This window comes from Canis aureus, chromosome 22 (genome assembly GCF_053574225.1).
Source record: "Canis aureus isolate CA01 chromosome 22, VMU_Caureus_v.1.0, whole genome shotgun sequence".
In the NCBI taxonomy this organism is placed as follows: domain Eukaryota; kingdom Metazoa; phylum Chordata; class Mammalia; order Carnivora; family Canidae; genus Canis; species Canis aureus.
This window is the reverse complement of record NC_135632.1, coordinates 14564503-14587588: the sequence shown is the minus strand read 5'-3', so window position 1 is coordinate 14587588 and position 23086 is coordinate 14564503. Positions and strand designations below refer to the sequence as shown.

Here is a 23086-nt window from a genome sequence, read left to right as displayed (position 1 = left end):
GCAGAGGCAAAACCTACTTACATGATAGGGTTATGAGGATTAAAGAAGACATCTATGTAAACCATTAATAACATTGGCCCGGGATATTAGGCACTTAGTAAACATTTCATATCAGTAGGACTTACTTATTGACCCTCTATCTAGGAACTCAGTGAAACATGGCTAAGACTCCTACAGTTGTAGTAATCAGTGACCCCATAAAGCACTGGAAAATTCTAAAGGCAATCATTTTCCAAGTTGAAGTTTAACAGGGATGACCCTTTTATGAAAGCTGTTTGCAAGGTCCTATAGTGAGCTTTGGTTGCTATTAGGGTAAAACTGTTTTGCAGACCTTCTTTTATGTAAAAACTGTAAGGACTGCTGGCCCAGGATGTGGCTGTTGCTTAAGAAACTGTCTTAGAGAGGTAGGCATTTCCTTATCAACTCATAGCCCAGTAGGGGTGGTTTCTCAAAATGGCCTGCCCACCCCCTACTACAGATGAGTGACCTGATCTACAGAGTTACAGAGACCACAGACTGGACAGTAACCGCCTAAGGTTCAGTTCCTGAGAGGCCTGATTGTACTTCCTGGATTAGATTCTGTAAGATTGCCTTAATTTCTTGCAACAAGTTTACTTTCCTTAAGCCAGCCTGAGTGGGTTTTGGTTTGTTTAGTTTTGATGCTCATGTCAAAAGATTGGTGCCGAGATTGGAGGGGAGCACCAATGATGCTATAGAGTTGGGGTGAACAGGGGTGGTTACTATGGATCTCAGTATGAGGATCTGAGAGTCTGGGGGAATGAGGAGGAAAAATAGCTAAGTCTCTACTGGTGAGCCTAGACCACAGGCCTCCTGCTGGATCAGGGGCCCAAATACTGTATCAGGATGTGATGACTACTTGGGGTCTTAAGTGAAGTACAGTGGTAGAGGCAGTCTGAGGTTTATTGGGCAGAAATGGAAGCAGATATAGTAGGAAGAAATTTTCTTCTCTTCTTTCCAACTCCTTCTGACCCATACCATTGGTAGACTTTGGTAAAGTAATGCACCAGAGTTCTATTGTGAGACCTGGCTAATATTAGCAAGGTGTTGTCTTGTGGATTCTCCAGAAGTATGAGTAGAAATTAAAGCCTCTTTCTCTGTGGCTCTCTAAGAACCTTCCCCTGCATAATAGAAAAGACATAGAGAGGACTGTGACAGGGAAAAGAAGACAGAAAGAGAAGAGTCTCCCAGATGCCCAAGTGAAGAACAAGAACTCTGTGTTTGGAAGCCAGTCAACAGATCTTCATATACACAGGACAAATCCTTATTTACTAACATTTGTAATACACCTAGTATGTATCTAGTGCTTTATACATATTAATAACACAAAGAGTGTTTTCATCCTTTAGAAGATGAAGAAACTGAGGCTTAGACGTTAATATAACTTGGCAATGCTACTATGATAACGACTTATATACAACTAGTAATAACTAGAGAAAGGTTTTGAACAGTGGCCATCTGAATCTACAATCTTCAGACTTTATCCACCAATCATGCTATGTCAGTTTATCTAAATGAATAAATTCAAAATACAGATATAAAGAGATAGAGGGTTTAAGTGAATATTGTAATGTTTCTACTTTTGATATTAATGCAAATATACAAGGACAGCTTATGAAATCATTCTCAAGTGTTTAATTAAAATCCATATAGCATTTAACATGTACAGATGTTTAAATTCTTTCAGTGACTCTTATATTTTAAAATCCTTCTGCACAACATTTTAAGGCTAACTTCATGCTAGAGATCTACAAATGTACAACTTAACAACACAAAAATACATTCGGAGTCCATTCCAATGCAAGTTTAAAACACTTTAATTGCAGACAATGTAAAGATATTTAAAAAACAAAAACTACAAAATGAGCACATAAAAGTCTTCCCTTTTGAATTTTTAATAAAATACTGCTCTGTATAAGATCTAATGAAAAATTCCAGTTACTTATAAAATAGCTATGTGAGAAAAGAAATGAATTAAGGTATATATGTATGAATTATATTGTTTAAGTGAACAGAATGTTGAACACTTTGACGACACAGCACACTATTTATTACTCATATATTAAAATAGATGAAAGCCCTCAAAGAAGCAACTAGGTGCAAGCAAAACAAAATGACAAAAAACCAAACCCCCAAACAAAGGAAAAAGCCCCTTAGCTGTAAAGGGAAAGGAATAAAATAACTTAAAGCAAACCGTGGACCAAATTCTCAGTCCTATTATTTCATGAGAAACAGTATGAGAATTTGGCTTCAAATTATTAAAACATCTGCATAAACTTAATTATTTGGCCTAAGCAGTTTAATAGTATACCAATTGCTGAAATCAATAGCAATGGGTGTACTGTTGGAAAAACATTAATTTTTACAGGTTTAACTATGTAAAACTATCTACTGGAAACCAGAGTCTCCATCACAAATTGCACTTGAGATGGCTGAATGCATTGATTGAGCAAGGCATAATTGTTGGTTCACTGACATACACACAAACACAAAAGCAGCTATGGATTGCTGATATTCTTAATTACTAAAACTATTTTATACATTTTTTTCCCTCTCTCTAAAAAAAAAAAAAAAAAAAAGATTAGTGATATCTGAGCTGTTAACTTAGTATGGTTACAGTGGCGAGGCACTGTTGCCTATTTGTTTCAACGCTGTCTCTTACTGCTCCCTGGCGGAAGATGGAGAGGTCTGATGGAAATAAGAATCAGGTCAGTTTGAAAAATATTCATTACTGGAATTTTAAGCTTTATCCCAACTAGGAAAGGAAGCTCCTGTGAAAAAGACTTCTACTGACAAAGCTTACAAACATATACATAAAGAACACTGGCAGTCTGAGAACTATCATTATTTCTAGAAAAATGATAAAGGAGCTTCAGTGATTAATTTTTTTAAAAAAGTAGAGAATGCTTGTTACGATTATATCTCTCCAATAAATTAATTCTCCTCCATTGTAAAACTCTAATTTGGAAGCAAGATGATCCTAAGAAAGAGAGCAAGCTCAAAAAGCTGGGAAATTGCACACTGTTGCTTTAAAAAAGATGCTCTGAACAATGACACAAAGCACATTAGATCAGTGGAGATCTGGACAGTTTTATCTATCTTAAGGTAAAAGTTAGACAACCACTGAAAAAATGTATGATTCATTAATTCGGATAGAACAGATGATTAAAAAGTGAGTGAATAAAAAAGCCCCTGCAGCTTTATCTATTTCCTTGAGCTAGAAAGATAGAATATAGCCTGAAAATGCAGTGATTAGATATATCTTATTTAATTGGTTTCCTTCTTCCAACTCCTTCACTGCCCCTCCCCTTAAAATGAAGATTCTAGATTAGTTTGGAAATCTAAAACGAAAGCAAATACCTGATCACAGGAAAAGAAATAACAGAAAATCTTGCATCAAGAGTTCTTCATCTTTCCCAAAAGAAAAAAAACAAACCTTATCTTTTCAGTTCTAAAAGAACTACTTATCCCTGCAAGGAACATCTTACATTGAAATCAAGGTACACACAATGGCAAAATTACTGTTTCATGCAAATGACTTTCAGATGCTTAAGACTTTAGTCTACATGATGTTTAAATCAATTAACACATTTTGTCAAATTATAAAACTCAGGTATTGCAGGCAATTGTAACAAGGAACAATGAGACTAGAAGAACCAATTTCAAAATTCACTTAATGCACTAAAAACAGAGAAATTACTGAATAAGAATATTTAGATTTAACTGCTTTGATTATGTGGAAGCATGAAGCAATGTGGGGACTCTGCTCTTCTGTGCCCTATCCAGACCACAGCTTTCACAGAATGTTTACAGCAGCTTCAATAGTCGAAAGGGCATATTTCTAAACTTTGAGCTGGTCTGAGTTTGCCCCATCCAATAGGGAAAAATTACAAGTTTCCCAAACTATCAACAAATCCAGTCTCCTCAAGATTATCATGAGCTAAAAACAATCTCTGCTTCGTACATCCTCCACAGAGAGGCACAAGTCCTGTTGACCTCCTATTGATCTCATGCCCACATTTGGAATAGGTCTACAAGAGGAAAGGAATAGCGATGAAGACTTGACCACTAATCCAGTCATTATCGAGCTCTTTCCTATTTTAATCTCTCTTCAATCTTGACCTTTAGAATGCTATGTTTATTTTAAAAAGGGAGGAAGGAATGAAAAGAAAACACTTTTACTGCCTATCTATGTAGAATCATCAGTTCACTTTGCTCCAACACTGGGGAAACATCCTCATGGGTTCAGTGGCAATATGCTTGTTGAAATTTTTCTTGGAGTTTTCAGAAGATGGCACATGCTACTTCCTTTGTACTCTAAAAAAGATGTTGCTTGTGCACTGTTCTCAGAGGGGCCACATAGCAGTGATGAGTGAGGCAATTCTTGAATGCTGGCATTTGTACAGGTACATAAGGTGAAAATTATTACACATTTTAAAGTAGTAAGAGGTTAACAGAACATTATTGTCACAATTTAACTTTTTTGTATTGTATTCTCATAATAGAGACTTCCTTTTCAAAACAAATACATGTTTGTGAGATACTCAGGACAAACACTGAGAATTATTTGAGCCTCATTATTCAAGATCCCACTACAGATAAACATTCCCAACAAGGAAATGCTGGGAACCAATGAATATATCTGAATCTGGAAAATAGAAAATAAAATCACAGAAACTCACATGACTATAATAAATGACAGATTATGAACATTTATCTCTCACTAAAGGCACTACTAATATACAAATATCCTATTAACATTTAGAGAAACTCTGAAATCAGCAGTTAGAGAAAGGAATCCATTTAGTTCAATATCAGCATTTAAAGAACAAAGAGACTAAGACTCATGGCAGAGTTTTTAATGAATTAAATGAACTGGATATAATAATAAGCAGCTTCATAGAAACATTATGGTTCTTACCTTTTAAAAAAGTATGATAACTTACTTCCTTAAAAATATAAGCATATCACAAAAACTAAAGGATAAATGTGTGTGTGTGTGTGTGTGTGTGTGTACACACACACACACACACACATAAAAACTCAGGCCCTGGTACCACTGAGAAATTTTCATAAATTCTAAAATAATTTCAACAGCCACAGCTTGAACAATACACACCCACACATGACATGCAAAGACAAAATGCCAGAGTCACTAAACAGTTCAGCATAAAGCTAAAAATATGGAAACAGAATGAGACGGGCATTTGTCATGTAAATAAAGTACAAACTGATTGTGCCTGTATAATAGCACACCTTAGAATTTTTTAAAAAATTAGAATTTCATCAGTCCCAAGAAGCACTACACATGGATCAAACAGTAGAGCTCTCATATATGTTTGAGGAAGCAGGTAAAAAGCTATACAAAAGAATAACACCATTTATTTTCAACTAACAACATGATTAATATATTTTACTTTATTCTATTAGAAGATTAATTTGTAGTTGTTGTACCCTGTAGATTTTGAAACTTAATTTTATTAGAAATTTCTAATGCTGGTTCTTGAATAATCTAAAAAATTGTAATTAATTGCTCAAATCTAGATCGCTATTTATAGTTCTAAGCAGTTAAATGAAATACTCTTTTCAGTATTCTAAAGTTGCTTTGGTACAAAATTTAGAATAAAGCAAAACTGGCAGCACCACAACAAGTGTGATCATTTCACAGCAGGTCTAAAGGACCCTCAGAGACAACAAAATGTAAGTTAAAATACTTATAAATAACAGCCATTCTCCTGACAAACCTGTCACATCATTAAAAAGAGAAATAAAATCCACATTCAGTAAATTACACTTGAGGCCCAATTTTCATGCTCCATTTAATTATCCCTCAATAGTGTAAAAATGTTTATATTATTATTGCACTACGATGTCTAATTCATAGTTCAGGATACTTCTAAAGATGATAGGCCAAGAGTTAGAGTGGTTACATTTTAATGCTTAGTCCACTGATACTATTTTAATGCAAAGTTTAATTTAGTTTTTCTTTTTTTACAGCTTTACTGAGGTATAATTGATGTAAAACAAACTGCACATGTTTAAGATGCACAATTTGATATAGCATGAAAAGTGCCTGAAAAATTAAAAATTTTTAATTGAAAAAAATTTTTAATTGAAACATATTATTTTAAAATAGCATACTCTAATTTTTAATGAGACACAAATATGGATTTCTAAAAAGGTGAGTGGAAAGGAAAGAAATTAATTTAATTCCAAGTACCAAATTTATTCAGAAGGTTTAGAAACGCCAAAATTGACAGCCAGTTTTCTTGATTTTCTTCTTGAAGAAGAGCTTGGTGTTGACTTGTGGTGAGACACATTATGGCCTTGGGAGGCAGCTTCAACTTGAAAAGAAGATGCAGGCTGAGTAATCTGAGAGGACTTTAAGGAAGCTGATGAACTCTCCTGTGGAATCACTTTGGTGACATTGGAAGACCCTGGCTGGCTAGTCTGAAGTGGGGTAGCAGAACACTGGGCCTCCTTACTCTCAAAGTTCTTTTTATTTGCAACCCTTTTCTTAGTAACCTTTAAGGAATAAAAGCATCATTAATTAACAATGTACACAGAAAAAACTAGTGTCATAAACCATGTTGCTAATATCTGTCAATCATGCTGACTTGTGACTTTCACTTAAAATCTCCAAATCAGACTTTAGAAATTAAAGGAATTTAGTTATGAAATTTAAAAATTCTCTGTAACTTAAATATAAAGAAAATTTATATAATATAGTTACATATATTAAAATCACTTTGTACTAGAAAAGGATATTATTTGCTGTAATTATTATTATTTATTAGAACACAAACTTGAGATAGCAGGGACCAGGTCAGACTGGTCACTGTTGGTCATAATATACATTCTTTTTTTAAAAAATATTTTTATTTATTTTTTAAAGTAATCTCTACACTCAATGTGGGTCTTGAACTCATGACCCTGAGATCAAGAACTGCATGCCTTATCAACTGAGCCAGCCAGGAACCCTTACCACCAGTCATAATATATAGTCTTAGCACCCAGACCAGTACTGGGCTTCTAGTTGGCATTGAATGAATAATAATTAAATAAACAGAATTTTCTCAATAGTCCTTAAGCATTAAAAAATTAACTCTCCTAAAAATATAGTAATTCTCTTTTGAGGTCTCACCTGTAGAGGTATGAATTGATTGTGCACACCACCTGGCATTCCCCCAGCCATGGGCATGGTCCCAGAATATGAAGTATGATGAAAGGGTTTTCCAGGAACTGGCACTGGTGGTCCCCATGGCATGGAGCCAAAGAGGTGAGATGATGAAGGCATTATATTAGCTGTTAAGAATCATGGAAAATTTCTTTTTTATTAAAATGGTATCATCAAAACCCTGAAATTTAAGATCTCCCTTTGCTACTCTTTTTTGTTTTTTTTTTCATCTTGGCAAAGGACATACACTTATCTTATGATTAATTTTGCTTACAACATTCCACCTTGGGAATCCCCCTTAGGACCAAGAACTATCTACGTTAAGTCAGCTTGTCATTATGCTGTCTGGCTTACAAAGGTCAATAGTACCATATACTTATATGAGCTTTAGAAATATTTTTAATACTATTAAAAATATTAAAAGGATCATGACACTGTCCCTTGGGGGAGAAAAGTCAGGACACAAAGAGAGAAATCTTAAGGATCTCACCTGCCCCCAATGCTAAGTTGCTTCCATAGTGATCCCAGCCTACAAAAAAACCAAAAAAGCTCAAGTCTTGAAATCTGATCACTTTCATATGACATGTAGAATTTTTCTTTTCCCTATTCTAATATTTGTAATTGCAAAAAAAATTACATTTTGTTTCTTATTAAAAGCTACTGAACCAGTAGTTTCCAAACCTGATTTGAGTATCTGAATCACCTGGGGAGCCTATGAAATACAGGTGACATACTATATAAGTATCAGGTGTACAACAGTAGTTTGACATTTATGTACATTACAAAGTACTCACCGTGGTAAGTGTGATTACCACCTGTCACCAAAGTAATTAAAATATTATTGAATATATTCCCTCTGCTGTACTTTTCATTTTTGTGCCTTGTTTATTAACTGGAAGTTTGTACCTCTTGGTTCCTTCACCTGTTTGCCCATACCCCCACACCCTTCTCCTCTGGCAACCATCACTTATGAGTCTGTTCTGTTTTGTTTGTTTTTAGATTCTGCATATAAGTGAAATCATATAGCATTTGTTTTTCTCTGTTTTATTCTGGTGGACACTCAGGTTTCTTCCATAAGCGTGCATACATCTTTCTGAATTAGTGTTACTGTTTTCTTTGGGTAAATACCCAGAAGTGGTATTGCTGATCACTTTTATTCTCAATTTTTTGAGGAACCCAAGCAGTCTGTATTGTTTTTGTTTGTCTGCTTATTTGTTTTTAGAGCGGAGGCAGGGGCAGAGGGAGAAAGAGAATATTAAGCAGACTCCATGCCCAACATAGAGCTTGACTTTTAATACCATAAAATAGAAATCTATAAAATAACTTTAAAATGTTAATCTGATAATTCATTTTTTCCCCCTGATTAACACTGAAATCTCTTGGCTTTTACCTATACCATGAATTTTAATTGGGTCATTGGGGGGCACCTATTATAAGACCAAAAGAATTCCAATTATAACCTTAAACTTCTTGGTAGGTAGAAATACAATATTATAAACATGATACAGTAATGAAGATAAATGTAATAATTAATATGAAAAAGGTAAAAATTTCAAGCTATAAAATATTGATAAGTGAGAAACAATCATTCCTTTTAGATACTACATTCTCATAACCTACATATACTAATTACACTAAAAATTTATATATAGTTACTGGATTTAGTTTTGAAAGTGAAAAGGTCAAATTAAATTAATGCCAGTTTTGCTACTCAGGAGCTTAGGTCCTTAGGCAAATTACATTTTCTTTTTTTCTTTTTTTTAAAGATTTTTTAAAAGTTATTTATTCATGAGACAGACAGAGAGAGAGAGAGAGAGAGAGAGGCAGAGACACAGGCAGAGGGAGAAGCAGGCTCCATGCAGGGAGCCTGATGTGGGACTCGATCCCAGGTCTCCAGGATCAGGCCCTGGGCTGAAGGCGGCGCTAAACCGCTGAACCACCCGGGCTGCCCTACATTTTCTTAAAGAGTCAAAATAGTACATACATATTGTAGTAAAAAGATTTTCTACATAATACAGCAGATTATCCCAGGTTTAACCATTTAAGCTGTTTATTTCCACCACTGTTCAATAATTTGTTTACACTACTACATTTTTCAATATTAGGCATTTTTAGGTCTACTGATTTCCTATTAAGATAGATCAATATTCAAGTAGATTAAAATTAAAATTATTTTATACCATCCTTGCTACTTGATCTGTCCTTCCAATATAAATCTATCACAATATTTGTTTAAATATATGTGAGGTTTACAGTATGCGGTTGTGTAAATATTGTAATTACAGAGCCAAGTAGGGTACTCTGATTATGTTTTTCTTTTCTCGTAAAGCTTTTTTCACTCTTTTAAAAGTACTTATCTTTTTAAAGTACTTTATCTTTTTAAAACTTCTTAGTCTATGTACTTATCCGTAATGTTTTTCCAAATGCTGCCCATCTATCAGATAACTATCTTACCTGCCAAGACCTCCCTCTGCTCTTCCAATTGGGACTAGTTACTTTCTAGACCTGCTAGCATCCTGGGACTTCCATTCATTGTGTAAACTGTGTAAGTATACTTAGGCCTCCTGTGGTTTCGTCTTATGGTCTTTCTTCTATTTTCTTTTCTTCTTTCTTTTCTTTCTTTCTTCCTTTCTTCCTCTCCTCTCCCCTTTTCTTTTCTTTCTTCTTTCTTTTCTTTTCTTTTTTCTTTTTTTTCTTTCCCCTCTCTTCCTTTTTCTTTCTCTCTCAGAACTACTTTGTTTTGCTGGAGTATATAAACCTCTAGCTTCTTATGAAAGGGTGCATAAGAAGATTTGCACATCTAAGAATGTATTCTACCTTGCACGAGATTCATAGTTTGGCTATACAGAGAAATCTAAGATAAAACAAATTCTGACTCAGAATTTTGATGTATTCAATGCTCAACTGTTTCCCAGTTTTTTTCAGGCATCCTCTTTACCACTGGTATTCTCCATTTCAGGGCAATCTATCTCTTTTCATTCACTGTGCTAAGCATTTGGTGTCTCTTTCAATTTAGAGTTGCACGTCCTTTAGTCGAGAAAACTTTATCTTATTTCTTTGATGCTTTCTTCCTTTCTATTTGTCTGTGGTTTATTGGTCTGGAACTTTAAATAAATAGGTATTGGATCTGTACACTCTTCCTCTAAATCTCCCTTCTTTCTGATTTTCCCCTATTCTCTCTTTGACTTTGCCCCTATTCTCTCTTTGACTTTGCTAGGGCTTTATCTATTGGAATTTAAAATTTCAACTTAACAATTTAGTTCTATTCTCCAATTATTCTTCTTTCTCTCCCCTTACATTCTTGTTCTTCTGTTTTAGTTGCAATATTGTTTTATCTCTCTAAGAATATTAAGTGTGAACTATCTTTGAAGTCTTATTTATTTCCTATATTATCTCTATGTCTAGGTTCCTTTCATTTGTCTTTATTTTGGGCTCTTTTAATTTTAGAGATTTTTTCCCAAAATGTTCAGGATCTCTCACAGTCTAGTATCTATTCATATTAAAGAGTAAGGCACTAAAACTGTGATTAGAAGCAGTGTTTGTGTTAAGGGGTTAGATGACTTGAGGGTTTCTCTCTAGGATAGTCCTAAGAGATCTACTTCTCATTGGTAGCAAGGCACTCTTTTGGTTGAAATATCTTCTAAGTCACCAGGTCTTTTTTTTTTTTTTTTTTCCACCAGGTCTTTTCTTTAGAGTTCAATGAATTTCTGAAAAGAAATGGTTCTGAAAAGAACCATCTTTCCACTTCCTATATCAGCTATGGCTGGCTACAAACTAAGAATAGGATTGGGAAAAGGAAATTTACTTTAATCTTAGTTATCAGTCTTATACTCTACTTTGTGCCTGGTATCCCCATATCTATGGAGCCCTCTGCAGAACATACCTCCAGTGCTCTGTCTGAAGAGGCAAATGCATGGCTGTATAGGGGAAGGATATGCAGAAGAGTCCCATTCTTCCATATTCAGACTTTGAAACAATCCTCCTGTTTTCAGCTCATGTCTCACCGGAAGCTCTGTTAGCTTCTGACACTTCCAAGTTCTGAATCTCTTGGGATTTGTGAGGGATGAGCTGCTCATCAACTCATTTGTATTATCTTCTACAGATATTTTAGTTGGTAACTTATCCCTACTCTGCTAAATTAGTTACTACTCCTTCGATTGCTTTTCTCATCTGGAACTCTTTTCAAATTTCTAATCTGCTGATATTTCTTCTTTCATTTATCTGTCCTTGTAGATTTACATCTTTAAAATCATTTATTGTTCAGTTTCATTTAGTTTGGGCAAAGAGAAGAGATAATTTGTTTCATCAGTATTATTAACATTTTAAAAAGATTTTATTCATTTATTCATGAGAGAGAGAGAGAGAGAGAGAGAGGCAGAGACACAGGCAGAGGGAGAAGCAGGCTCCATGCAGGGAGCCTGATGTGGGACTCGATCCCGGGTCTCCAGGATCAGGCCCTGGACTGAAGGTGGCAGTAAACCGCTGAGCCACTGGGCTGCCCGCATTATTAAATTTTATAATGCTGGTAGTGAGGATTTGATATATAGAGGTCTTAGAATAATACCTGGCATATAGTAGGCTCAGAAAAGAAATTTTTTAAACTTCAAATAAACAAATGATTGGTTTTAAAATGATGATGATTAGGATATAAAGAAGCCAACTGCTATTAGGAAAAAGCAATGATAAAAAGACATGTTTAATGAGCTTAAGATTTAGAATCATGAAATTACAAAATGATTTCAAAGAAATCCTGGACACAGCCTAGCATAAATAAGAAAATGGAGTTCCTAAAAGGTTACACGTTTTTTTCAAAGTCAGTTAATAAAAGAGCCTAGACAAAATCATCCTGATTCCAGTGACCTTTTCATTCCCTCAGAACATTTCGAAGACCCCAAATGGCTACAGGAAGCAGGGAGCTACCTGGTTGATAACTCAGGCTCTACATTTAAAGGAGGAAGACAGTTATGAGAGAATATTGAGGGATACATAGTAAGGTTAAAAACTCCTTCATTCTTCATTTCCTTCATCATCAAAGGTAGTTTCTTTCACATCCACAGCTTCCAAGCCTTACCTGTTTTTTTATCCCTTCCACCTCTGTTTTCTTTCTGTTTTGGTGTCTGACTTAAATCCAAATTCATCTGGTGGCAGCTACGGGGGACTAAGGAACTGCCCAGAACAAAGAACAGTCCTACTTTAGCCACAGTGGAGCCACAATTCCTTCTTTCATTCCCTAGACATTTAGATAAATTTTTTGGTTTCCTCGAAATGATACTTCTTAAAATAACTTTCTAGTATATGTGCTGCTGAAATGAGCACTTGAAATAACTTTTTAAAAATAGTAACTCAATAAATATTTAGAAGAGCCAAATATCTCACCAGTAGTTTGAGGAAAAACTGGAGGAATGGTTCCAGGTGGTACAGCAGGAGGATAATTTGGAAATAGTGGTGGAGGCAAAGGGAAATTCACTCCCAAGGAGCCCTATGGAAGTATTTAAAAGTTAGAAGACCATGCAACAAAAACATCCATAGAGATTAATTAAAAGTTTAGTAGAGAAGTCAGGATCAATTCTTACCAATTGTTGTAAAGCAAAAAGTGCAGCTTTTTCCTTGGCTTCATTTTCAGAATGGCACTGTGGTCCATGTACCAGTAAGCCATTAGATAACTTTACCTGGCAAACTGTCATTGTCTAAAAAAGAATATGAATGTTTGTAAAGTTATCTGTCTAGGATGTTGACGTCTTCCCCTCAAGCTTAGTCTAAACAAGCAGAATAATTTCATGTGACAGTCTATAAAAAAGTATTCAAAAATCCAAAAAGGATGATCGGTTTAAGTTTTGGATTGCCCTGCAAAAATTTTAGAATTGTTTTCTTATCTTGCAATGCTTATAAAATAAAATGCTCTTTAATTAGCTCAAGGGTCAAAAATCCTAATACAAATGAAAGCCAACAATTTTTTTTTCTTTATACCAAGGGTTGTAGGCCTTTTGGTTGTTTTTATAAATAAGGTGTTTTTATTTTTGTTTTGCAACATAGCCGAGTCCATTCTTTCATGTGTTGCCTATGTTTACTTTCATACTTTAACAGCCTTGCTGAGTAGTTGTGACAGAGACCATATGGTCCACAAAGCCTAAATTATTTACTATCTGGCCCTTGAAAAAAAAAAAATTTGCTGACTCCCTTCCACAAACAGATATTTAATTAATATGAATTAACTGCCAAAATCTGAAAGACTTAGCAGTAATGACCAATCTTATGTTCACATTTAAGTTATAACTTATTATACATTTTTTGTCTTACAAAAATTTTTTTAAAATTCTACTTTTTAAAAAGATAGTCATTTTTATGTAATAATGTTAGTTTAAGTTTGCTTTCTGTTTTAAGTGAGACTATATCAAGAACTTGGATATGAAGAGGATAAAACAATCCTCCCTGTAGTTAAGTGGTTTTTAAGGTACATTTTGGGGATCCTGGGGGTCCCTGAAACCCTTTAAGGAGGTCCTTGAAGTCAAAACTATTTTCATAATAGTATTAAGGTGTTATTTGCCTTTTCCACTCTCAGTTTCTTACAAGTATAAACAGGACAGAAAATTCACTGATATAGCTTTAGATTCCACATTGCAACTAACTTCTAAGAAAATATCACATTATAATGTAGTAGTGAAAAATATCCATTATCTGAAAAAGTTATTAAAATTCTCTCCCTTTCTCTATCAATCAGTTTGGGTCAGATTTTTCTTTGTGTATTTCAACCAAAATACAGCACAAGAGACTGATAATAAGAAGCAAATATGAGAATCTAGCTTCTCTGTTAGGCTAGGGATGGAAAAGATGCAAAAATGTAGAGCAGTTGCCACTCTTCCCACTAAGTTTTTGAAAAGTTATTTTTAATAAGTATTTTTAGTGTTTTCCAGTTTCAATTTCTAAAAGTTAATATGGACAGAACACAAGTAAACAAAAATTGTTGAAGGTCCTCAAAGAAAAAAAAAAAAAAGGTGGGAATTTATGAGGCCCAAACTTGGTCTACAGCAGCAGACCAAGATCCCTAGCTCTATCAATCTGTCCAGGCTATGTGCTGTCCAGGTTCCTCTCTGTCAGCATCTCATCTCTGTGGGCTCTGGGATAAACATGAGTGACCCATAGTGGGAAATATAAGTCTATGTTGCTCATAAAGAAAAAAAAGTCAGCTCCATATTATTATTTTATTTAAAAATTTTTTTCCATTATATTATTTTTAGCCAAAGATTTTCAGTCAATTTATTTAAGTTCAGTGTTAAAGAACTTATATAAATGGAACGGTAATATACTATACCTGTGGTGTTCTAAGAAAGGAGAAATCTGGTTGTGGCATTCCAACAAGGGAACAAATTCGAGAAAGTTCAGTTACTGGTGTGGACACAGGAGGGATATGGCTGGAAGCAGGCCAACACACATGGTCCATAGACTGAACATTATGGTATTCGCTAGTACTGTGAGGCTTATTCATATAAGAAGCTACCAAAAACAGAAAAGAATATCTTATTAAATGTTATATTGAAGTATCCAATTACTATAAGGTTTTATAGATAGCAAGCAGAAAACTGTTAAAACGTGAAAAGAGGAATCTCCTGTGAAGCAAATATTGGAACCGTTTAGTATTGCCTAAAATTACCAAGAATTCAATAAAGATTTTTAGATGATTATAACTGATTAATGATATATGACTATGACAAAGATTTTTAAAATATGGTAAGTAGCTGACTACTAAAAATGGACATCTCGAGAGATCAATGACTATATAGTTATGTTTGAGCAAAGCAAAATTTGAACAAGCAAATAGTTTTCTTGAGCTGATTTACAATTAATTCCTAAGTTGTGAGGCTTTGGCTTCAGTCTTGTCAAAATACCATCCTATATTCTGAGACACATGGATAAATGGTTTTGTTGCTCCCAAATGATGCTGCTTAAAAGTTTTTTCTAAAAGTAACCCTTTTAAAAAGTACTTTTAGAAGATGATTAAAACATTCTAAAAGTTCACTTTATGATCAATAAACTGGCTAATAGAACAAGAGCATACCTCAGTGAAGAATGAACCTAAACTTCTTATAGATTACAAAAAGGTAAAGTGACTTGCCCAAAGCCACAACTTATTAGCTCTGTAATTTGGGCTGGTTTCTGAGCTCTTCATTCTTTTTTTTTTTTTTTTTTTTAAGATTTTATTTATTTATTCATGAGAGAGAGAGAGAGAGCCAGAGACATAGGCAGAAAGAGAAGCTGGCTCTCTGTCGGGGGGCCCAATGTGGGACTCAATCCGGGACCCCAGGATCACGGCCTAAGCCAAAGGCAGATGCCCAACTACTGAGCCACCCAGGTATACCACGAGCTCTTGATTCTAAGACATATCATATTCTTCACTATTCTGAAATAAATAAAGCTAATTGTTTTGACAGTGGTCTTTTCCAGTTTGTTTTAAAATTTTATTTTGTTCTATTTCAAGAGCATGTCTGTCACCATGATAGTTTCCTAATAGTTACTGGAATTTAAAATTAATTATTTATTTTAATATGCACTGGAATATAAAATAAATGAAGCTAGGCTCCAGATTTTGATCCTTAATGATCTCAGATCTGTTCTGTCCCAACTTACTTTTGCATTAGTTATTCTTCCTAGGAGGCTTCTGCAGAGAATTACACAGACAAAATACTAAAGTATAGGGGACACAGATAGTAGGAGCCATGATGGACATGCATTAAAATCTGGCATGTGCCAGATGGTATGCTGTAGGCTTCATAGTTTTAAGATAAGTACCTACTTTCCAATATCTCCCTTCATTTTTTTTTTTAAGAGAGGGAGAGAGAAAGGGGGTGGGGGAGAGGCAGAGGGAAAGGGAGAGAGAGAATCTCAAGCAGGCTCCATAACCAGCACGGAGCCCAATATGGGGCTTGATCTCATAACCCTGAGATCATGACCTGAGCCAAAATCAAGAGTTGGATGCTTAACTGACTGAGCCACCCAGGCACCCCTCCATTAATTATTTTTAATTGATCTTATAACTTTTTCTATTTTTATGTTGGTCAAGCTATCATAACATAATACTAATATCAATTATTGTTTCCTATAGTATGCCAGACACAATGCTAACTGCTTTATATTTATCACATAATTATTACACGTCATTTGCAATGTTTATTCTCATTTTATAAATAGAAAAATATCTTAATAAAGTTAAATAATGTATTTAAGCTAATTGTTTTTAAATTACTGAGGAATAAAAGCTAGAATGTGAAAACTTTCCTAGATTTGAGTACTACAGAATGAGAATCTACAATAGCACAATTTAAGTAATCATAAGACAGAAACTATATAGATCTATTGGTTATATAATTATATTATTATTTAATGACAAGTGTAAAAATTATACTCTCATTTGTTACTCTTAATTATACTCTTTAAAAAATGCAAGTAGTTTTATTTTCAAAAGCTTGTGACAAAAACCCCCAAATGAACTGAAGATTTGAAATGATACTGGTTATTAATAATAATACTTTGTTTACGTACTTAATTTCTTATTTTGTTTAGGCTGGGAGGAAGGTTCATATTCATCTCTTCTATTAGAGGACACAGTGACTTCATTACCAAACTGCTTCATTTCATTTTTATGGTCCACAGCATCAGAGCCATCAATTTTTAGTATTTCTTTAAGCATCCGAGTTCCCTTCTGTTTTGAAAATGATTGTATGAGGATGGTGGGGGTAGGTGGAGAAAAGTTAACATTAGACTTACAGAGCTATAAACCCTCTTTTAATGAGTTCCATTGTTAAAAATTAAGATGGTAACTACATTTAGATAAGGTATAAGCAAAATCAAGTCTCGAGTTGAAAAAAAATACACATGTTTTCTGCCACAGAAATAATACTTAATCCTTCTATTTAACCTGACCAAATTGTCTGGTAGCAATGTTTGAAAAGGAAGGGAGCTATACGGTTTAAAGAGGAAAACAAACAAACAGATAGCTAAATTCCCCAGGGAGGCATGGTTTTCCTCACAATATGACAATAATGATGCAACACACCAGTACATGGGAGATAAAACTGTTTTAACAGCTGCGTGGGGTATATATGCATATAGGCCACAACAGTGAAATTACTCTAGTACAAAAGCTCTAACAAACTACGAACCATAGCAAATGACTGCGGTGACAAAAGTTCTTCACTTGGAGGCTCTTCACGATGAGATGACTGTATTTCATTTTCTCTGGAGATATTCAAGGATGCTAAAAAGTTCTCAATTCCAGGGTTAGGCTAAAGGAATAAATATTTTGTGCATGAAGATGAAAATATAAGGACATAGAAAAGGCTAAGAATTTTACGTACAAAAATGATCATTTACTTTTTACTCAATCAACTTCCCTGCTAAAGTTTGGGAAGAGAAATTGAATAAATAGTCTTTTACCTTATCAATAGCATTTGGGTAACCAGTCACAACCTTTTGGTTTTCTGAGACTTCTGCACTTTCATTTCTCTTCAATAGTTTAATATTACATTTGGCAGGCCCTCCAATCGTCTATAAAAGAGTAAGAATGAGCTTTTTGTGCAAATAAAATAGCTGCTACTTAATAGTGTTCTAAATAAATTGGTGCAAGTGTTTTTATGTACCATTTTCTTTTATATCATAAGAAGGGCACCTGCAAACTTGGATGAACAAAAACTTAGATCTTTATCTTCATTAACTTCTAAATGAATTTAGAAGTTTTCCTTCAATTATGAATGTAGGTAATAGGGGTGATTCTAATTGTCTTTCAATATAATTAAATTTCTTTCAAATCTTACTTATTTTATTCTAGCATTAAAAACATTCTGAGAAAGAATCCATGAGAAAGTTTATAGATTCCTTCTCCAGAATAAAGGAAATTATAGCATAAGAGTTTCTGAAAAAGAGGACCTTAAAAGTCAACCATTTACTGGTATCTAAATATTAATAGATTATATTTACTGAGACCCTGTTATGTGCCAAACACTCTGCTAATATGTCTTTTATAAATTTGATACATTACTAACTTATAAAAGATCTAATTTTTTAAAACTTCATATTAAAATATAGTATGCATACAATACATATACCATAAGTATACATGTTGAATGTTTTTAGAGTAAAAATTTGTTATTCTTTGATTATAAAATGTGTATATTTTCCTTACCAATCATCAGAGGCTATACAAAATAAAACATAAATGATTTCAGCTTCCTCCCATCAAGCTACTCCATAGAATTAACCATTAACTTTGGTAGGTTGATTCTAAATTGATTCGCTGAATACATACACATATTTCCACGTATTTTATACATACATTCATGTATGTAGGTATGTTTGTATGTATGTAGGTACATATGTATATGACTACATATATGGAGTGAGACAAGTAACCTATTTTTACTCCAATTTATTTTACTTATTTTTAAATATTGTATTTATTCATTTGATAGAGCACAAGCAGGGGGAGCGTCAGACAGAGAGAGAAGGAGAAGTAGGCTCCCCACTGAGCAGGAAGGCTGATGTGGGGCTAGATCCCAGGACCCTGGCATCACGACCTCTGACAAAGACAGACAGATGCTTAACCTACTGAGCCACCCAGGTGCCTCTTTACTCCATTTTAAAGATGAAGATAGTTGAGGCCGTGAGAGGTATAATGAATTTCTCAAGGCCACCCAACTATTAAATATATATATGTGTTTGTATATATACATACACATACACATATATACGAACATTTCTAGTCCCAAATCCTGACTCTAATTGTGTAACCTCTCATTTAAGTGTCAGAGGTAGTTATATATTTTAGTAACCTTCTTGTCATACACCTTATGGATTTGGGCTGTAAAATTCAGATGCCACAGACCTACTAACAAAAGTTGGCTACTAGAAATTTGATTTAAGAAAGCTTACCTGCTTATTTGATATTTTTTGTAACCGAGTCTCAGTTTTAGGACTCTTACACTCTTCTTTAACTAGAAACAAGAAAATAGGAATTATGGTAAGTGAAAAATACTGCTACAAACAGTTAAATTTACCAAATATTTGCTACAGCAAGACTGTGTTGAAAACTTACAGAATTGTAAGAAGAAAAAGGCCTTCATTTTGAAAAATTATAATGTAGATGAGTGGGAGAAGAGATACAGATAACAATAATACAGGAAAAGGAAAGGTGACATGTAACTGAGTCTCAAGGTATGTAAGCTTGCAAAAGGCAGAGTAGGAGGCTAAGCATTCTAGGCAAAGGAAATAACAGGAGAAAAGAAATGGAGGCACAAAACAAGGAATGTATTTATGGAACTCTTAAATAGAATAGTTCTGCTGGAGGTCAAGGAACATAATGGAGCTAATCTGGTAGGCAATCAGCAACTGATCACAGAAAGGTTTTGAGCAAGTAGTGATCTGATCAGAATTGTGCTTTACAGAGATTAAAATATGGCAGTGGCTTACTGAATAGATAGAAGGAGTGTAAGAGAAAAACTAAGAAGCTATTTTAGTATTCTTGTTAAGGGGACATTGAGAAAATGGTAGGAAAAACGAAAAGGATAAATTAGAAGAAGAAGGAAGAGGGGTGCCTGGGTGGCTCAGTTGGTTAAATGTCTGTCTTTAGCTCAGGCCATGATCCTTGGGTCCTGAGATTGAGCCTCAAATGTGGATCCTTGCTCAGCAGGGAATCTGCTTCTCCTCCCATTCCCCCTGCTTGTGCTCTTTCTGTCAAATAAATAAATAAAATCTTAAAAAAAAAAGGAGGAAGGTAGAAAGGAAAAAAGGAAGAAGGAAGGAGGAAAGAGAAGGTGAGAAAAGCAGCAGGGAGGAGGGATGGGATGAAGAGAGAAGGGAAGACATGAACAAATATAGGAAGACAGGGAATAGGAGAGGGGAATAAAAGGGGAGAGGAGGGGGAGGTAAGGGAGGTAAGGAAGAAAAGGAAGGGAAAGAAATAATCTTTTGCAAAAAAGAGGAAAAAAAAAAGCAAGTTAATGTGTACTGACATGAAGCCTTTGTTGAGACACACACAACAAAGCTAACTGGAATTCCAGATAATGTAGTTTATATATATTCATGTAAATAATGATTTGAAGAAAAATCACACCATATTTCAGTTAAACATAAAATATTTAAGTTGTATTTATGAGATTTATAGGGACATTAATCTATAGTTAAAATGTAAAAAAAACAAAACAAAACAAAAATAAGTTAGGTACTGGTACAAAAAGTAGTTTAGCAATTATCAACCTGAATCAAGGTTATAAAATCGCAAATTTTTTTGAAAATAGCTTTTTAGAAAAATATTTTAAAAGGCCATTCTTGGGACACCTGGGTGGCTTGAGCATCCAACTTTTGCTTTTGACTCAGGTCATGATCTCAGGGTCGTGGGATTAAGCCCCACATTGGGCTCTGCACTCAGTGCAGAGTCTGCTGGAGATTCTCTCCCTCTTCCTCCCCTCAGCACTTCCCTCTACTCTTTCTTTCAATAAATAAAATATTTAAAAAAAAGAAAAAAACAGTTCCACTGATAATAAATAGCATTAAAAACAATATAATACTAGGAATACATTTTTAAAAAGATGTAAGGCTTGTATACTGAAAACTACAAGACATCACTGAAGGAGGGATGCCTGGGTGGCTCAGCAGTTGAGCGTCTGCCTTCGGCTCAGGGTGTGATCCTGGTGTCCCAGGATCGAGTCCCGTATCAGGCTCCCTGCATGGAGCCTGCTTCTCCCTCTGCCTGTGTCCCTGCCTCTCTATCTCTCTGTGTCTCTCATGAATAAATAAATAAAATCTTAAAAAAAAAGACATCATTGAAGGAAATTAAAGAAGACTTAAATAAATGGAAAGACATTCATGGATAGGAAGATAATACTGTTAAGATGACAATACTCTCCAAAATGATCTACAGATTCAATGCAATCTCTATAGAAATCCAGCTGCCATTTTCACAGAAATAGGGAGGGTGATCCTATAATTCATATAGAATGCAAGAGATCAGAACAGACAAAACAATGTTGAAAAAGAAAAACAAAGCTGGAGGACTCAAAGTTCCAAATTTCAAAATTTATAACAAAGCTATAATAAATTAAGATAGTGTGTTCTTTGCATATAGATGGCATATAGATCCATGGAATAGAATTGAGAAGTCAGAAATAAACCCATACATCTATAGTCAATTGATTTAGAACAAGGGTGCCAAGAAAAATTCAATGGGGTGCCAAGAAAATTCAATGCGAAAAGAACAGACTTTCAGCAAAGGGTGCTGAAACAACTGGATATCCACATGTAAAAGAATGAATATGGATCCCTACTTCATACCATATACAAATGCTTAGAAATAGAAAAAGATCTAAATAAATATAAGACCCCAAACTACAAATCTCTTAGAAGAAAAGACAGGTATAAATCTTTGTGACCTTAGATTATGCAATTGTTTCTTGGCTATGACATCCAAAGCACAAGTGACTAAAGAGGAAGTAGAAAAGATAAATTAGAATTGATCAAAATTAAAAACTTGTTTCAAGGACACTATAAAGTTAAAAAGACAACCCAAAAAGCAAGAGCACTTATTTGCAAATCAAATATCTCAATATGCATGTAGTGCATAGAAGATGTAAAGGACTCACATAACTCAAGGATGCAAAGAAAAATAATTTAATTTTAAAATGAGCACAGGACTTGAATAAGCATTTCTCCAAAGATACACAAACTGTCAACAGGCACATCAAAAGATGCCCAATGTCTTTAGTCATTAATGAATCACAAATGAAAACCACAAAGAGATTTAACTTTATACCTACTAGGCCTGCTGTAATAAAAAATATGGGCAGCAGCAAGTATTATGGAAGATGTGGAGAAACTGGATTCTCATATATTGCTGGTGGGAAACACCAGTTGGAAAACAGTTTGGTAGTTCCACAAAGAGTTAAACAGAGTTAACATATGACTAAGTAATTCTACTCAATTGGATGTATACTCAAGAGAATTGTAGATGTATGTTCACACAAAAACTTCTACATGGATATTCATAGCAGCATTATTCATTATAGCCCCAAAGTGGAAACAATCCAAACATCCATCAATAGATGAATGGATAGACAAAATGTAGTATTTATACAATGTACTATTATTCAGCCATAAAAAGGACTGAAAAAAAAAAAAGGAATGAAGTATTGATACATGCTATGACTACAACATGGATGAACCTTGTGTTCATTATGCAAAGTGAAAGAAGCCAGTCACAAAAAGTCATGAATTTTATGATTATATGAAATGTCCATAGAAAGTAAATTAATAGTTGCCAGGGACTGGAGGAATGACTGCTAATAGGTATGGTGTTTCTTTTTGGAGTGATGAAAATGATCTAAATCTAGAAAATGGAATAGGTTGTACAACTTTGTGAAAAAAAACAAAAAAAAAATCACTAATTAAATACTACAAAAAATGAATTTTATGCCATGTGAATTATAACTCAATAAAACTTATAATTAATAAAAAAGGAAGCAGTTAGAATCATAAATATATTTTTAACTTTAAACTTACATTTTCTGTGAGGCTCATGTTTTCTTTGCTGACATTTAACACTGTTGTCAGTAAAGCCAGATTTATGATGTTGAGTTACTTGACTTATTTCTTGAGGTAGAACTGCAACCTGAAAGTTAAAATTCTTATAAATGATTTATTTAAACTCTTAATATTATCACTATTTTCTTCAAGGTGATAAAGTATTTGGCTGTAGAACTAAATAACAAGAGAACTGACATTTGAGCTCAACTCTAAAACCCATTTCACAGTACCATATCAGAGAAAAAGTATGCCAGAAGTTTAATTAGAAAATATTCTAGTTTTGGGTATAGTTTTTTTGGGTTCTTCTATTTGATGTCTACATAAAGC

General features: G+C 34.2%; 1 protein-coding gene across 3 annotated transcripts in view; it reads right to left on the bottom strand.

Moving 5' to 3' along the window:
• Positions 1 to 1630: 1630 nt before the first annotated feature.
• Positions 1631 to 23086, bottom strand: part of XRN1 (5'-3' exoribonuclease 1) — a 106501-nt gene continuing 85045 nt past the window's right edge. For 2 of the 3 annotated variants that reach the window (XM_077864875.1, XM_077864877.1), the window contains 11 exons: positions 22736 to 22844; positions 19115 to 19176; positions 17624 to 17734; positions 17350 to 17472; positions 16730 to 16889; positions 14505 to 14686; positions 12769 to 12882; positions 12572 to 12674; positions 7686 to 7724; positions 7163 to 7323; positions 1631 to 6543 (listed from right to left, as the gene is read on the bottom strand). In XM_077864875.1, coding sequence (XP_077721001.1) covers positions 6244 to 6543; positions 7163 to 7323; positions 7686 to 7724; positions 12572 to 12674; positions 12769 to 12882; positions 14505 to 14686; positions 16730 to 16889; positions 17350 to 17472; positions 17624 to 17734; positions 19115 to 19176; positions 22736 to 22844 — 1464 coding nt within the window. In that variant the 3' untranslated portion in view covers positions 1631 to 6243. The remainder of the gene's footprint in view (positions 6544 to 7162; positions 7324 to 7685; positions 7725 to 12571; positions 12675 to 12768; positions 12883 to 14504; positions 14687 to 16729; positions 16890 to 17349; positions 17473 to 17623; positions 17735 to 19114; positions 19177 to 22735; positions 22845 to 23086) is intronic. The other variant, XM_077864876.1, reaches the window with a different exon arrangement.